Source organism: Camellia sinensis, chromosome 6, assembly GCF_055761805.1.
Source record: "Camellia sinensis isolate YWXY chromosome 6, ASM5576180v1, whole genome shotgun sequence".
In the NCBI taxonomy this organism is placed as follows: Eukaryota; Viridiplantae; Streptophyta; class Magnoliopsida; order Ericales; family Theaceae; genus Camellia; species Camellia sinensis.
In genome coordinates, this window is record NC_138966.1 from 104,685,163 (window position 1) to 104,703,032 (window position 17,870).

The 17,870-nt window shown below is 31.3% G+C and overlaps 1 protein-coding gene across 1 annotated transcript; it reads left to right on the plus strand.

The window, feature by feature from the left end:
* The first annotated feature begins 10,099 nt into the window (after positions 1-10,099).
* On the plus strand, positions 10,100-15,192 carry LOC114300864 (laccase-14). The gene is made up of 6 exons (XM_028245747.2): positions 10,100-10,462; positions 11,997-12,148; positions 13,004-13,248; positions 13,369-13,497; positions 13,609-14,547; positions 14,729-15,192. The coding sequence occupies exons 1-6, from the start codon at positions 10,373-10,375 to the stop codon at positions 14,857-14,859; spliced, it is 1,686 nt and encodes a 561-aa protein (XP_028101548.1). The 5' UTR covers positions 10,100-10,372; the 3' UTR covers positions 14,860-15,192.
* The last annotated feature ends 2,678 nt before the right edge of the window (positions 15,193-17,870 follow it).

A 17,870-nucleotide genomic window follows, 5' to 3' on the forward strand; every position in this document is an offset into this window, starting at 1 on the left:
ATCGCAATCACCATGCGAATGGATGTTATCCTAGTTACAGGTGAGTACGTATCAAAGTAATCCAGGCTTTCTCGTTGCTTATACCCTTTGATAACGAGCCTCACCTTATACTTGTCAATTGACCTATCGACCTTCATCTATCTCCCATCGATCTTCATCTTTCTTTTAAAAATCCATTTGCGGCCTAAAGGCTTACAACCTGGAGGTAAATCTACCAACTCCCAGGTGTAGTTCTGTAAGATGGAGTCAATCTCACTTTTGATTTCCATAAAGGACTCTTAGGAGAAGTCACAGCTTCGTGAAAAGTTTGAGGTTCATTCTCAACCATATAAGTCAAGAAGTCTGGACCAAAAGATTTGGACATCCTAGTCCTTTTACTCATTCTCGGCTCATCTAAAACCTCAATTTGATCATCACCATGATCATCAACATGATCATCATCACTAGCAAGCTTATCAAATTGCTCCAAAGACCTCGAAATCCCTTCACATGTCCTAGTCTACCATGCCATAAATTGGAAGACTCAAGCATGTAAGCTAAAAAAGATGCACCTTTATTCATCTTTGGGATAATAGTCATTACATTGAGTTTAAACATACCCCCAACATATAACCCTTACCCACATACATTCCGCTCTTGGTTGGAACGACCTTGTCGGACTCAAAAACCATGAAAAAACCATGTTTACTGAGAAGAGAGCCTGAGACAAGATTCTTACAAATGTCCGAAACATACAGGACTTCGTTCAAGGTTAGCTCCTTTCCTAAGGTTAACTTCAGGACCACCTTTCATTTCCCCTCAATAATAAAGGTAGCAGAATTTCCCATAAACAACTTCTCACCGTTTGTAACCGGTTCGAAAGTTGTAAACAGCTTCTTCTCGGAGCAAATGTGGCGTGTAGCCCCAGTATCAATCCACCATTTTTTTGGATTTGAACCCACCATATTCACCTCAGAGACAACAGTAGACAAGTGCATGTCATCCTCATCATGAGAGTGCTCTTGAATATCTACCATATGAGCACAAGGTTTAGTCTTGTATGGCTTTTTCTGTTTGCGGCAATCACTAGCCCGATGCCTATCGCTACCACAGTTGTAGCATTTTCCTAAGAACCGATAACCAAATTCCTACGGCTTGTAAGTCGATTTCTTTGCAACACCACCCCTTGGCCCCAGCTTAGAGCCCGTGTTCACAGGGGGCTTCTTCTTTACCCCAGAAGATTTGCCATGCTCAATGACATTGGCATTTACTGAGGAGTTACTCTATTTCTTTCTATTATCCTCCTCAATTCGAAGTTGGACAATCAGGTCTTCAACTGACATTTTCTTGCGCTTATGCTTCAAGTAGTTCTTGAAATCCTTCCAACCATTGGGAAGTTTCTCAATGATAATAGCAACTTGGAATGACTCGTTCAAAGGCATTCCCTCCGCATGAATTTCATGCAAGATCACTTGGAACTCCTAGACTTGGCTTATCATAGTTTTTGAATCTACCATTTTAAAATCTAGGAACCGACCAACCACAAATTTCTTTGCCCCGACATCCTCAGTCCTGTACTTTCTGTCCAGAGATTCCCATAACTCTTTTGCTGAGCTCTTGGTATGAAACACACTATAGAGTGAGTCTGCCAAGCTGTTGAACACATAGTTCTGGCAAAGATAGTCTGTCTGCTTCCATGTGTCAAGCGCCATGACTTTCTGCCTGTCAGGCTCATTCTTTGCCACGGCTGGAGGATCCTCCCTTAGAACCTTTGCAAGGTTAGCGTGGTCAAGTAAAACAACATCTTTTGCTTCCATCTCTTAAAGTTTATGCCAGCAAATTTTTCTGGGCGCTCATGGTGACTAAGTGGTCCTCCGGGAATAGCTGAAGTAACGCTAAGGTTGACCACATAGGTCACAGCAGTAGGGGTTGGCAACCCAGTTGCCCCGGGGTTCAAATCCCCACCAACATTAGTAGTAGCAGCAGCATCAGTGATAGTTGTCATTTCTAAAAATTACACCAGAATATCACTTCTGTGTTTTCAGAAATTAAACTTAACCCTTAGAAAATCCCTCAGATGAAAAGTTAATTCAAAATTTAGTCTCACCACAAAACCTAGAATCAAACATGGTCAAAAAAGTTCCCAGGAAGACTGGATGGGTCACATCGGTCCCACTTAAAACCCAGTTAGCCTTTTGACAAAACTTTCAGGAGCATGTTGACTCCTAATCCGTGATAAAAAATTTTAAAAATTAAATTTTTTTAGGGATGAACTAGGTTAAAACAAACCAAGGTCCAAAACTTTTACAAGCAATGTAAACAATTGCTACAACAATATAAGCAAATAAAACTTACTACTACAAATTGATAAACAAACCAACTAAATCTCAAGAAAACATGCTGAAAACATTTAAATAAAATAGCCAATCCATAAGGATTCTATTTAGTCTAAAAGCCTTTCCACGCTTAAGTATTCTTATTCAACACAAAGGTTAGTAGTCCAAATATTTTTGTTTTTACATTCCAAATACTATTCATTTGGTTTTGTATTTGTTTTTCCATTTCCTTTCGCATTGGTATGTCTGCAAAGAAAGTTAGTAGCAAACCACAACAAAATACAAACAAATAATCTAAGAAAATTAAATAAAACCATCTAACCAACTATTAATTATATAAGTAACCAATTGATATAAGGTACCAAAACAAAATACAATTTGTAACTTCAAAATTAAATTATAACTTTAAAATAAAATTTAAAAGTCATGAGTTGTTAATTCACAACAGCCATGTAAACTGGTAACTCCAAATAAATAAATTAAAACCAAAAATTAATGCACGCAATTAGATAATTCAAATTAATGCATCGAATTAAATTCAAATTAATGCAAGAGATACAAACCAATAACCATTTAGCAATTAACATATGCAAATAATTCTAAAAAAAAAAATTAAATTATGTAATCTAATCTAAAAAATAATAAGCATGCAACAAATTAAAAATTAGAATAGAATTAGCATGTCAAAATTGCAACATCCATAAATTATATTTTATAACCTTAAAATTCATGCAAATCATGGTAGGGGAATGATGAACCATATGCATAAAATAAGATCATACTAATACAATTAAGTATACAAATTATGATAGAGCATTCTAATTAGACTAAGCAATTAGAGAATAACATTGCATAATTTAAAATCATTGAATTTCTAAAAGAAAAACAAACAATGGACTTTCTCTTTAGTACAGGTAGTCTACTTAAATAACAGAAGCAATAGCATGCAATATGTCTAAGACACACATGGACCTATTCACTAGCAAACACAAATATATTAATGTACTTAGAAGGATGAATCAGTGCAAGAAGGCATAAAAATAGTTTTATGTGCATGCAAAGAAGCAAAATTATGAACCGGCAATTAACCTACAGAAAACGGAACAATGGCCTATTCATATAAATTATTTCAATCTCTAAACATGCAAATTTATATTTTGTATCATTGAAACAGTGAGCAATTCCACAACAGTTTCTAGTAACATTATACAAAGCTAACCTAATTGTCTATATAAATTTATTCGATCAATTTCATGAAAAATATATAAAAATCTGTTATAAGCTTGTTGTCCAAATTGTGAAATTAAATAAATAGATTTATGAAAAAAATCAAAATTATATACAAAGAACATATGTTAATAATTATAACTAAATTACAATAGAAATACATAATACAATAAAATGGTAAAGAAACCAAACCGAAACTTGCACGGTAGCAGTTTCCTTAAAACAGATTTTGCCGCCTCACGGGTCGAGTGCTTGAGAAATCCCAACGTTTGTCTCCCAAGATACGACGATCAAAAACCAACTACGGCATAAGCACTTTCTGTCTAGCTTAGCGAACAAAAATTGTGGCAGCACTCTTCACTGTAGGAACTTGTTGGCAAACTGACTTGTAAAATTGAAGTAAAAATTTCTATATCGAGACTTGATAGGAAGGTCTCAATTTATACATGTTTAGGGGAGAGAAGAAGAGCTTCTAGCCTTTAAGGCTGATCATTAAAACACCATTAACCAGCATCCATAGCCCTTTTCCAAAAAGTTGACAAGTTTGAATGCCCAAGGATTCACACCCTTTAGCCTAGAAAAAATATTTAAATATCCTTAAAATTCCATTCATGAATCTAACATCATGAGGTAATTTCTTATTCAAATCTCAATGATTTTTAGCCCACTTGGACCCAACACAACAGATGATTGGAATCCGCTTTAATATTTAATTAAAGTCACTATAACTTAATATTAAATTAAAATTACTAAAAAATTATTTTTTCTAACATCCACTGAGTAGCTCACCGGAGTTATTTTGCAGAAAGAACTGCGCATTGAAGAGTTCGAGCTTGGATACACAGAGTACTCGTGCCGGTTATTTTTCGTGCTTGTACAACTATTGTTGGCATTTAAAAAAACAAATTTGTAATGAAAGTTGTGATTGTAATAGTTCGTATTCATGTGTCGGTGTCGTTTTGCTTGGCCTTCCTACATAATTAGCTGATGGACTGGTACTAACTTAGCGGTGATGAATCTCTTTCACCAATATGTTGCATGTCATGGTCTTGATTTTTGTATTCCAGTACTCTGTTATTCATGTGATAAAATATCCTTCTCTACTCATAAAATAAAATTGAATTATTTTAAATTTTAAATTTTTATTTATATTTTGTTACACGGAGAAGAAAAAATATATATATATATATATATATTTCAATATGGGAAAGGAGGGCAGCTTTGAAAAATAACTGCAAATGACACGTTGACATTTGGAGCTAGAAGTTACATTGATTGATCTTTCTAAACTAATATCTATTGTTGACAATATTTTAATTATATATACATACAATTTAATCACCCACTCCATATTGGCTTCATACCATTTGCTCTCAAAAAGTCCAGCATTGAATTAAATTGTATTGGTTTTGTTGGGTTTTTAGTTATATATATATATATATATACATTACAAAAAATTAAATTTTAGGAATAAAATTATATTTTAGAGACCAATATTTTTGTTGCGAAAAGTGTCGTTATTATATTTTTAACAACAAAAATTAGATGTTAGTGATGAATTATTATCCTTTTGAGACCAAATTTTTTGTCTAAAAAAAAAAACCGTTTTGAGCCCAAATTATTTTGTCCCTAAAAGTCTATTTATTAGTGACATTTTCAAAATTTTGTCGCTAAAAGACTTGTTTTTGACTTTTCGGGATGACTTTTTAGCGACTATCCTGGTGGTGATAGAAATTAGTCCCTAAATGTCTTTTGTAACAAAATTTTCACTTTTAAAGACTAAAACATTTGTTCTATAAAATTCTTATATGTTGTAGTGATACATGACAAATTACACTTTGTACTTCCCTATTTTATATCAAATCTTACTTTGTTTCATGATCTTTTAATTGCTTCAATTAATCTTCCATACTTTGAGTCATGTTATAATCGAGTCTAGTCGAATAACATTATTTCAAAAATTGAAAGGGAAACTAAAATGAAGTGATTGAAGTGAGATTCTGATAAAAGTACAGCGGTGCTAAATATATATATATATTTTGTTTTTGATTAGCAAAAAAGAACCTTTATAGATGAAAAATCATGCAAGAGATGAGAAAGGATTAAAGTGGGAGTTTAATAAAAGTGCAAGGATTCTAAGTGTAATTAATACTATCACATACTATTGTCTTTTAGTTTCATAGGCATTATACAAATAGAACAAATTGTAACTTAACTCAAAGTCTTAGAAGTTAATTAAGACATTTAGGAGATTGCATGTATGTATTTGCACTAAGTAGGATGTAAGGAGATTCATATCTTAGGTTATTAAAATTGGACGATCCACGCTTTTTCATAAGCTCAAATCAGAAATTTACTCCTAAAAATCTAAAGGTATAACAACTTGAGCTATCCACAAGTCCTTTGTAGAATTTATGCTTCAATTAACCAAATATTCATAAATATATTTTCTTCAATACATTTTTTGAATTATTATTTAAGTTTTTTTTGGCCTTCGCAATTATAATATCAAACTGGTTACTATAACAACTTTCAGATTATACCGCTAACAGGTTTGAATTAAATCCGAATGAATAATTTGAATAATAACTTTCTTTGCCTTCTTTCATCATATGATAAATTTGAATTCACATTGTCCAAGTTAATTTGGCCAAATTAATATTGTATTGTCCAAGTTAATTTGAATTCACATTGTCCAAGTTTCTTTTTTTTTTTTTTTATCAGCAAAAGATAAATTTTATTGATGAACCAAAAGAGAATTACATCAATAAAGAAATCGATGAGTGCAAAGAGCATTAAAACGAAACAAATCAATCCCAACTAGGTTGACACCGATAAGTCCGCTCTATCATCTGCTAGCACAACATCAAAAGTTTGTAAGTAACCAACCGCAATAAAATGACAACCAAAACAGAGGACACACAACCAAGCACACACAAAAACTCCTATGTTGACAGAGAACATATAGCACAAAACCACCACGGCAACCTTCCTCAAGAGAGCTTGACAGCATAACACAAGGTTGCAACTTCACATTGTCCAAGTTAACCGGAATTCACATTTAAAATGAATTTAAACTATACATTGGTATGCATACTTTATTGAGACACAAATAACGTAAATAACTCAAAAAATAATAATAATAATTATTTGAAAATTATGAAGAAATATATTTAGTTTTTTTTATTAACTTTTTTTTTTAGCATGAGAAAAGTTGCACCAAATACACTACTTTGGCAACATTTGGACTCTTTAACTCACCATGATTAACTAGGGCTTTTGGCCTACTGGTTGGGTAGACCCTTTTTTATGTGAGGTTTTCAGTTCAACTCTTATAAGATGAGTTTGATACCCTTTGTTTATGGTGGTGTTTATTTCTCCCCATTATAGGGTTGTATTACGATTTGACTGGATTATGCTGCATATGACTTGGCTGTGATTCTGGTGCCAACCTAGTTAGGATCTTAGCCTCTGTTTTGATGCTTATAAAATTTTCCAAATGTCTTGTTTTTTTGTTTGAGTTTTTATTGATGGTTGATATAAGGTTTCACCTTAATTCCAAATTAATAAAGTTGTTCTTTTGCCGATTAAAAAACAAAAATGGGGTTGTATATAGCTACTGGTTGTTGGACTTGGATTACTTGGTGAAGGTTGACTTTCTAATTATTATTAGGTTAATGGTCTATATGATGTAATATTTATCAGATTTGCCGTTACTCTTTTTTATCTATTGACTGAAAAAGAAAAAAAAAAAAAAAAATCACTAGTGATTGGATCACTATAATAAATAAGAGTTTTAGAGACAAAATGTTTTGATTTTTAAAAGTGAAAATTTTGTTGCAAAAGATATTTAAGGACCAATTTCTATCGTCATGTGGATAATCACTAAAAGGTCGTCCCGAAAAGTCCAAAATAAGACTTTTAGTGACAAAATTTTGAAAATGTCACTAATAAATAGATTTTTAACGATAAAATAATTTAGTCTCAAAATAATTTATTTTTGAGACAAAAAATTTGATCCCAAAAGAATAATAATTAATTACTAATGTCTAATTTCTGTTGTTAAAAATATAATAACAATACTTTTTGTAACAAAAATATTTAATCCTTAAAAAAATAATTTTATCCCTAAATTTTGATCTCTAAAATTTTAATTTTTTATAGTGAATGTTATGAGATTGTATGTAGCTAGTAGTTGTTCTTTCTGATGTACTCAAAAAAAAAAAATTAAAAAAAATGATGTAGCTAGTAGTTATTGAGCTTAGATTATTTGCTATAATACTTACCAGATTCATAGTTATTTTTCTATTTATTGCAAAAAAAAAAATAAAATTCCCAGTTGGATGTAACGGGTTTGAAGATCAGAGGGCTGCCAGCTGCAATGGATCCATATACTTATAGATTTAGAATTTGTTTGGAGTGTGTTATATAAACATATTTTTTATTATTTTTATATCTTTTTAGTCATATTATTTTTTTTTTACTTTTTTGTATATTTTTTTTTATAAAAAATTGAAAGATGTACTTATTTAAATCATTTCAAATAATCCTACAAATAAACATGGTGGTAATAGTGCAAGCATGACATGCCTATCACATTTTCAAGTCAACAAATTTAATAAAATTATGAAAAAATAGTTTACTGTCAAATAACTGAAAGTAAATTATGATAAGGAAAAAGAAGTATGCAGATCAAATGGTCACGTGACACTGATTGGCAAAAAATGCATCTCTCACAAATGCTTCGAAAAAGTAATTCGGCCTAGAAATAATAGTCCCGTTTAGTAAAGTTGTGTAAAGGTGATTGTAATTTATAACTTAACAGTTTATACCTTATAATTGTGAACATAAGCTGATTTTTAACTTATAAATTAAGCTTCTCTTCTCCAAGTCAAAGAATAAGTTGATTTTTGACTTACAAAAAACTATAAGCTGTATTGTTAAGCTGAACTAAATACATCAAAATAGCTTAAATTAAATTAAAAGCTGAAATAAGCTGGAAATAAATCCTACCAAACAGGGTCAATGTATAGATTTGGTTCCTTCTAGAATTGATTTACTCCTCCTTTGGTAAATATTTGAGGGTTAAAAAAGTATAAAAAGACAAAATAGGTTATATAAATCAATAAGATAAAATGTCACATTCAAACCATAATTATTACACTTTTTCTTTCACAAAAGTTAAAAAAATTCAAAAACAAAAACCAAACGAAGCTAGAAAAGTCAGGCTAAAAAAGTTCTAACACAAAAAAAGTTAGCTACCGTAGTCAATGCCAAATGAAGCTTTATTTATTTTTTTGTGAAGGTCTTCTGTTAACTTTTTTTTTTTTTTTTTTTTTAGGTTAAATTTTAATTTTTAGGTCGGTATAGACTAGGCCATCATAAATTTTGTAAATTTTTAAAATTTCACTGACGAAAAAGAGGCAGCTAATTTTAGAATTTTTTTTATTTATAAAAACTGACTTTTATTGTATTATTGTTTCAAAATTGTTCCGAATTTGTTTTTAAATTTTCTAGCCGGTATAGTTAGACAAACCTAGTAATAAATTAAATGGGAAATTTTTTTTTACCGTAAACACACATATAAAAAGGGAGAAATAACAAATTAGTCTAGGGATTGAAAAAAAAAAAATCAAAATAGTGGTAAAGTTTATAAATTTTAATTATTAAAATTATAAACTTTTTTACGTGTAAGTAACTATTTTTAAAAATTATACTCCCAAAAAAAAAAAAGGCAACTTAAAGCCAAAGCCAAAAGAAACTCAAATTTATTGGGATAGCCTAGTTTGCAGTGGGTTTGCTAGTCACATGCCTAATTCAGGTTTAATTCTTGTCAGCCCTTCCAATTAGGTTTACGACAATGCTAGATAGCTCAAATTTTTGTGGCTCAAATGGCTCAAATCTGTCAAAACGACGTCGTTTTGACAGATTTTGAGTGTAAAACGACGTCGTTTTAACAGATTTGAGCCATTTGAACCACAAAAATTTGAGCTACCAAACATTTTCCTTAGGCTTAATTCTTGTCCGCACTTCTATTTGCCTAGATTTTGCAATTAGAGTGTGGCTTGTTTCCTAAATTTATGCTTTTGGGTGGACCCAAAAAACATTACCTAGGCTAGGACGCGGTTCGTTTAAAAAAAATAAAAAAAATGCCCAAATTTACTTTGATTATTGCTTAGACCAAAATTCAAACAATAATAATAATAGAAACCTCCTTTTTAGACTATCTCCATAACTCTCAAAGTGATTCACACCATTCATGATATAAGCTTCACACATAGATGAATAGTCTCCACATATCATGAGTGGTTTGAATCACTGTAAGAGTTATAAGGATCTTTCAAAAAGGGATCTCACATATTTTTCTTCAAACAAATGGGTGTGTAACTTTTGGAATGTATTTTAAGAAGCTTCCTCCCTCACTTTATCATTTTATATTTCTTTGTGTTGGACAGTATGTGTGAAAATATTCAATCAACGTGGAAAAAATGAAAAATAAAAAATAAATAAAAAATGCCCAAATTTACTTTGATTATTGCTTAGAGAAAATTCAAAGAAATGGGTGTGTGGCTTTTGGAATGTATATTAAGAAACTTCCTCCCTCACTTCATCATTTTATATTTCTTTGTGTTGGACAGAATGTGTGAAAATATTCAATCAACGTGGAAAAAATGAGGAAAACAAGTCTGTCTCTTAGTGCACCGAATACCAAGGCTTATATAAAGGGCCATTGGAAGATTGATTAAGAGCACTCTAAACCAGAAACAAGTCTCTGTGTCTCATTCTGATCTGCATTCTGTAGTAATAAAGAAAACATAGAGTTGAAGAAGATGAGTTTCAAGTTGGAGATTTTAGGGTTTTTACTTTTGAATTTCTTTGTTCTTTCGATGGCTCAGAGCCTCCGTACTGTCAACTGGGTTGTGAGTATTTCACCATTTTCTCTACCTATCAGCTTTTTTAATATTAGTCGTTATGTAATGAGATTTTGATCTTTTAATATCGTTATTTACGGATATATGGGCTGATGCTATTCGATAGATACCAATAAATATTTTAAAACTATGTTATATTTGTTAATTGTTATATTAGTATCAATACAAATTAGCCTTCTTATCCTTGCAAAGTATCAATTAATTGTCTCTTAATTTAATTTCCTCTAAAAAGAGTTGAACTCAGAATTTCTTCTTAAGATTAACACCTTAATATTGTGTTTGGTTGGAGGATTTGGGGAGCGATTTGGAAAGACAAAGGAAAAAAGTGTGTGAAACTAAGTGAAATGTAGATATATTTTATTCATATTTCACCTACTTTTTCTATTTTATTTTTTAAATCCCTCCTCAAATCCCCAAACCGAATATATCTTAAGAGATTTATGATAACCAATTATATTACACTCTTGTCCCCAATCACAGTGCACATTTTCTCGAGTGCTTTGATAAGGCGAGTCGTGATTGGTGGTGACTGGAAGCTAAGTCCACCCCCAGCTATTACTTTTCGGCGACCGCGATCCCATCCACCCACTCTTTACTCTTTTTTTAAGATGATTTTTGAAAATCTAATATATGTATATATATATACCTTCTCATGTACAAATCTATCTGTAGCATATGGACTTGACAGATAATGATCATCACATTTCTGTTCAATTAGTAGGTTTTTTCTTTGCCATTATAAAATTTAAAATTTGAGAAGAATAACGTGAGAGTTTGAACCGAAGGGGTTATGGTACTTTGGAAAGGTTTAGGGATATAAATCTTGAGTTTTCAAATTCTATGCTTTCCGGGGCTAATTCCCAGAGATTTGGTGCAGTGGTTTTAGGATGGCCCTCTAAATGCTGAACAAAACGTATCCAGGATTTAGATGTGAGCTACACTATTTGACTTAAATAGTGTATGAGTTATGGAGTTAGTACTCACACTTGAGATTTGTCCCGTGTCCTATTCCAATTAAACTGACATTGAATAGTTGATTGTGAAATCGGCAGATGATAGATTTAGAAAGTTTACTTGTTAATAAATAAAGATTGACTTTGTAAGGTTGAACAAGTAGATAGCACAAACTTTACGAATCGTAACACTTGTCAATTTCTTAATGAATGAATCATATGAATTTAATTGACACACTAAATTTTTTTTTATCTTTTTTGCACAAAATTAAACATAGTAAATCGTGATTTGTCACAACTTTAGTCACACCTTTCCCGTGGTGCTGGTTCTTTCTGTCAATTTCCACACTTGTTTTTAAAATGATACATTTTATACTTTTCGTGAAAAGTAGAAATATACTGTAAATGTTACTCAACATTCCATTATAATTTGGTTGTCTTGATTTTGTAATCTTCTACCTATGAGGGTCGTCAAAAGAAGGATATACAAGGATATTTTTATTTTATTATTTTTTTTCAGAGGCAGATCTTATTTAACATGCATAATTTTACTTATTTATTTTTTGTAGCTGGAAGAAACTAATTATACGAGGTTATGTAGCTCCAAGAAGATATTGACAGTCAATGGACTATTTCCAGGGCCTACTTTGCATGTTCACAAGGGTGATAGGTTGATTGTGAATATTCAAAATCAAGGGGCTTACAATGTCACCATTCATTGGTATAGTTTTTTTTTTTTTCCTCTCTCTCTCTCATAGACACCCACACATAGATAGGTGTACGTAGTCCATACACCATACTACATTCGAATGCTCTGTTTGGTTTCAATAAACAAATTAAGATAAATTACAAATACGCCTTCTAAAATTTAATTAAAATATGAATTGTATCCTTTGATTTAAAAAAATTATAAATATTTTTTTATCATAATTTTTTATTTAACAGAATTAACTGAAAAAATTAAATTCATAATTGTCCTCCTACACAATAATAAAATTACATGAATTATTAATTAAAATATATTTATAATATTATTAAAAAATGTTAATTGAGTTGATGATTTATTAATAAAAATGATCATTTGTTACAAAATTCGAAATCTCATGGGGTGAAATTTAATTTTCAGAACCGCAAAGGATGATTTGTATTTTAAACAAACCTTAGGGATATATTTGTAATTTACTCAACAAATTATTAATTTTGGCTATTCAAGTTTTAAAAAAATAAAATAAATAAAATTAGCTATTTCGTTTAAAGCTTATTTTAGTTGATAATAGAAAAGAATAACTCTTTTCATAGACGTACCCTGTTTGATAAGTGCTAAAAAAAATACACATTTTTTCTTTATATTTTAGTTTTTACTGAATCTTTTATACTAACAATAACTTAAAGTAAATTTTTTAATATGTACCAAATACATTATATTTTTCAGCAATAATTTTACAACAGAAAATGTAAAACATGAAAAATTTACTTCAAAATACATTCACCAAACTAGCCCCTGCTTTGATGATTGCAATATTAATAAAAGGAAAATGAAATTTGTGTTTTGAAAATATCATGTTGTGTGTGATAGGCATGGAGTGAAGCAACCAAGAAATCCATGGTCAGATGGTCCAGAGTATATCACACAATGCCCCATCAAACCAGGAGCAAATTTCAGCTATGAGATCATATTCTCAACTGAAGAAGGTACCCTTTGGTGGCATGCCCATAGTGACTGGTCTCGAGCCACAGTTCATGGTCCCATCATTGTCTACCCTGCAAATGGAACCACTTACCCATATTCTAAGCCCTCTGAAGAGTTTCCCATTGTTTTGGGTATGTATCATGAAGTTTATGGTGTACGGTGACATAATTATAATCAGATAATGATTGATCATATTTTATTATGCATGTTTAAACAATAAATTATATACCACTCTACTTTTTCTATTTTAGCATCATGGTTTAAGGGAGATGTGATGGAGTTAATTCAATCTGCCCTTGAAAGTGGAGGCGAACCCAACCAGTCGGATGCTTTCACCATCAATGGGCAACCAGGAGATCTCTACAATTGTTCCAAACCCGGTATATTTATATATATGCACAATGATATAATTCCAATTAGGTTGTTGTCATTGTCTAAAATTTGATGTGTTATTTGTATAACGTTTGACTAATACGGTCTATATATTGCAGGGACATTCAAAATAATGGTTGATTATGGAAAGACTTATCTTCTTCGTATCATCAATGCAATTATGAACGAAGAAATGTTCTTTAAGGTAGCCGAACACAATCTCACAGTTGTTGGAATGGATGGTGCCTACATCAAACCTATATATACCGACTATATCATGATAACCCCTGGACAAACCATGGATGTTTTGATCACTGCAAATCAGAGCCCAAGCGAATATTATATGGCTGCGAGAGCATATGCGGGACTTCAGTATGATAATACCACCACAACTGCAATAGTTCAATATAGTGGAAACTATACAGCACCATCAACACCTGCATTTCCTATCCTTCCTAATTATACTGATATTGATGCTGTAACGAATTTTACCCGTCAAATGAAGGCCTTAAACAGCAAGGACCACCCAGTTGATGTCCCACAAACAGTTGATACAAAACTCTATATAACTCTTTCAGTGAACACACTTCCTTGTGTCAACAGTTCTTGTGATGGACCCAATGGTGATAGGCTAGCAGCAAGTTTGAACAACATGAGTTTTGTGACCCCAGAGGTTGATGTATTACAAGCATACTACAGCCAACTTAAAGGGTTTTACACGACAGATTTTCCGAGTCAACCACCTTATTTTTTCAATTTTACAGCTGATGATGTATCGGATGATTATTTGACACCAAAAAATGTGACTAAGGTTAAGGTTTTGGAGTTCAATTCGACTGTGGAGATAGTGTTCCAAACTACTAATGTGATGAAAGCAGCAGAAAATCATCCAATGCATTTGCATGGTTACAGCTTTTATTTTGTTGGTTTTGGTTTTGGAAACTTTAACAATGAAACTGACCCTACAGGGTACAATCTGGTTGATCCACCAGAGGTAAACACTGTTGGGGTCCCTACAAATGGATGGGCTGCCATCAGATTTAGAGCTGATAATCCAGGTATGTTTGTGTCATGAGTGTTCTTAGCTTTTATGTCTACTTCTTTAGTGCTGATAGTCATAATATTTGAGTTGATCTAATTTTAGATTGCTTCTAAAGATGGAACTCTACTCAACTTCGGATTATTAAATTTCACGAGTGCAAAACAAAATTACTAATAAAATTTTTGATTGTATTACAGGGGTGTGGTTCATGCACTGTCATTTAGAAAGACATTCTAGTTGGGGAATGGATACAGTGCTAATTGTCAAGAATGGCACCACTACTGAAGCAAGTATGCAGGATCCCCCTCCTTACTTGAATCCTTGCTAATTTGGAGCTAATGCATTTGTCAAGGGGTCGAAAAAACATCGAATGCTATTTGGTTCTAGCCAAGTCTACATTGTGAAAGATTTTCTGTTTCATTCAATGGGAATAAGTTTGTTGCAATTCAGTTTGAAAAAAAAAAAAACTTTTAGAATCATTCTAGTCCTTTAATTTATTATATACTCTAGTTATTATCATCAAACAAGATGGTTATATGTCCTGCCGTCATGGGAGTTGTAGAATGCTTGGTGTGATTCATATTAAGGATGTTGTCTTAAAATATATTTATTTGTATCATGTGTTCTATTCATGTCACATTTGAAATGTTGTTTTTTAACATTTTTGTAATGTTTCTTTCATTTTTAGTGTCAAATGGTGCTCTATGTTTCTCCAACAACACAGTCAAATTGAACATATTTATCATGACTCACATAATCGTATGTAATTTAAAAATTAAAAAAAAATTAAAAAAAAAAGGAAAATTTCAAAAACACCTTTGAGATTTGTTTAAAATATGGATCGCTCCATATGGTTTGGAAATTATAAATATCCCTTTGTTAGTATTTTTTATTTAACAGAATTAACAGAAAAATAAAAATTATAACTACTCTTCCATACAATAATAAAATTACATAAATTGTTAATTAAAATATATGTCTGATATCATTAAAAACTATTGATTGAGTTGATAATTTATGAATAAAAAGAGCAATTTGTTGTACAGTGAAAAACTTGAAAAGTGAAATATAATTTTCAAAACCACAACAGATAATCAGTATTTTAAGTAAATCTCATAACTATATTTGTAATTTACCTTAAAAAAAAATGAATAGGTAAAAAATAAAGTGGTTGCCCATGTGGCCAAGGGGTCCAACTTCAAGGGACTTATTCCTTCACTAGAAACAACCAAACATCAACACACAAAAAAATAATAATAATAAATAAATAAATAATAAAATTTATTAAACTAAAAAATTATACATGTGAGCATTGAGATTTGTTACTTAAAACTTTTTTTTTCTTTATGTCTAGTGTCTGATTATATATATATATATATATATAAAAGGGGTAAATTACACTGGCATCCCTTAAGGCTTCTATTTAATATAAATTCCCTTTTACATTAAAAAAATTACATTCTTCTCCTTGAGGTTTGCAAACTTATTACAAATTGCCTCCTGAATTACTAATGTCATATCTTAAAATTTTTTAAATAACCATGTTGTCATTTTCCTACCATTTGTTCTTCTTATTATCATGACTACATTCTACAACTTTCTATCATTAAATTCTAACTAAACATATTCTTATTGAGTGATAATATGCAAACATAAATTTTATATAAAATTTTTAAACATAATAATATAACTTAATAGTGACCTTTCACTTTAAAACAAAATACAACATAAGCATGATTTATATTTACAACATCACGATTACAACATTTTTATGATATTTTTTTTTTGTATAAATTTTTATATATGAATAGAATTTTTCATTTTTATTTCCACCATCAATTTTCTTTCTCGTCTATTCATCCACATTTATTATAGTATTATCAAACACCGTCATTCACATTTATTACACTTTTACTGAATTTTTGTATTTTTATAATTGTTTTTGTATTTGGTGAATTTAAAAAAAAATCACAAAATATTATATTTCTTAAGTATATCTAGATTAGGTGTATCTAAAAAATAAAAAATAAAAAATTACTTAAAATATTAAAAAAATTCAATAAAAATAAAACAAAATATGAAAAATAAAAAATAAAAAATAAAACTTAATTTTTTGTGTGAGTTAAATCAAAAAAGATAATTGTTATTTCTCTTCAAATGACATGAACAAAATATCAGTATTATTTTATGTACAAAAATTAAGGAACAAATATATCATTTTAATCTGATTATTTGAACTCAAGACCACAAATTTGATAAGAAAGACTCTTATCACTTAAGATTACAACTAATATATGCCAAATATTTTATTTCAATTTTATGTATTTACCTTGCATATGCATTACGTGTGCTACCTGCTAATTGAACTAAAAAATAAAAATAAAAATAAATAAATACAGGTAGTTCTCTGCACATTTTCACCTTTTTGGAACTCCATATGTATTATCACTTTTTTTCCTTTTCTATTATTATTATTATTATTGTTATAATTTGTTTTTTTATCTTTTGGTCAAAAAGTCTAATTTTAATTTCTTTAGTTTAAAAGTTCACGCTATAAATTAGAGAGCAACTATTTACCCCTGCCTTTTTTCTTAGAACCCCTACCTCTTTTATTTTTTTTTTAAATTTGAATTTTGTCCAAATATGAAATTCTATTTTTATCCTCATCTGTAATCTTGTCAAACCCTAACCCTAACTTGTCTCAACCCCATCGACCACCTCCACCCACTGCCAGCAGCACCAATGCCTTAACCGTAACCCTAATTTCCTTTCCCACTGCCGTCGTCGCGATCTAAGACCTCAAACGCTAGCTACCTCCATCGCCGTCGCAATCTAAGATCTCAACCTTAGCCGCCATCATGATCCGTGACCTCAAACCCTAGCTGCCATCGCGATCTGTGGCCTCAAACCCTTGTCGCTTTCGTCGCTGTCGTGATTTGAGTTAGGATGAGTACCGACCGACGATGGTGGCTAGGCGATGGTAGCGAGAGAGAGAGAAAGGGGCTTGAGACGGTGGCTCGCGGCAGTGGCTCTAGATTGAGGCTGTCTGAAGCTGTTGTGGGTGGTTGATTTTAAAGGTCGCGGTGGAGTTGACCAAAGAGTGGCTTTGGATTGGGGTTGATCGGAGAGTGGCGCCTGTGCTGGAGGTTGTGGCCGGAGTTTGCAATGGTTGGGTTAGGAAAGTGAGTTAGAAAGAGGGTATAATTGGAATTAAGGTGGGGGTTAAAAGAGAAAAAGAAGGGGTCTCATTTAGTTGGGTTGGGGTTCAAAGAAGTGGGGGTTCCAAAGAATAAAGGAATTTACTAATGGCAGCCCTCATAAATTATTATACTCTTGAAA

What these genes read in the sequence shown, in the direction of transcription:
- LOC114300864 (XM_028245747.2), top strand. Translation starts at nt 10,373, where the DNA reads ATGAGTTTCAAGTTGGAGATTTTAGGGTTTTTACTTTTGAATTTCTTT. An exon ending in TCCGTACTGTCAACTGGGTT is followed by an intron (nt 10,463 to 11,996) that starts GTGAGTATTTCA and finishes TATTTTTTGTAG; the next exon opens with CTGGAAGAAACTAATTATAC. An exon ending in TACAATGTCACCATTCATTG is followed by an intron (nt 12,149 to 13,003) that starts GTATAGTTTTTT and finishes TGTGTGTGATAG; the next exon opens with GCATGGAGTGAAGCAACCAA.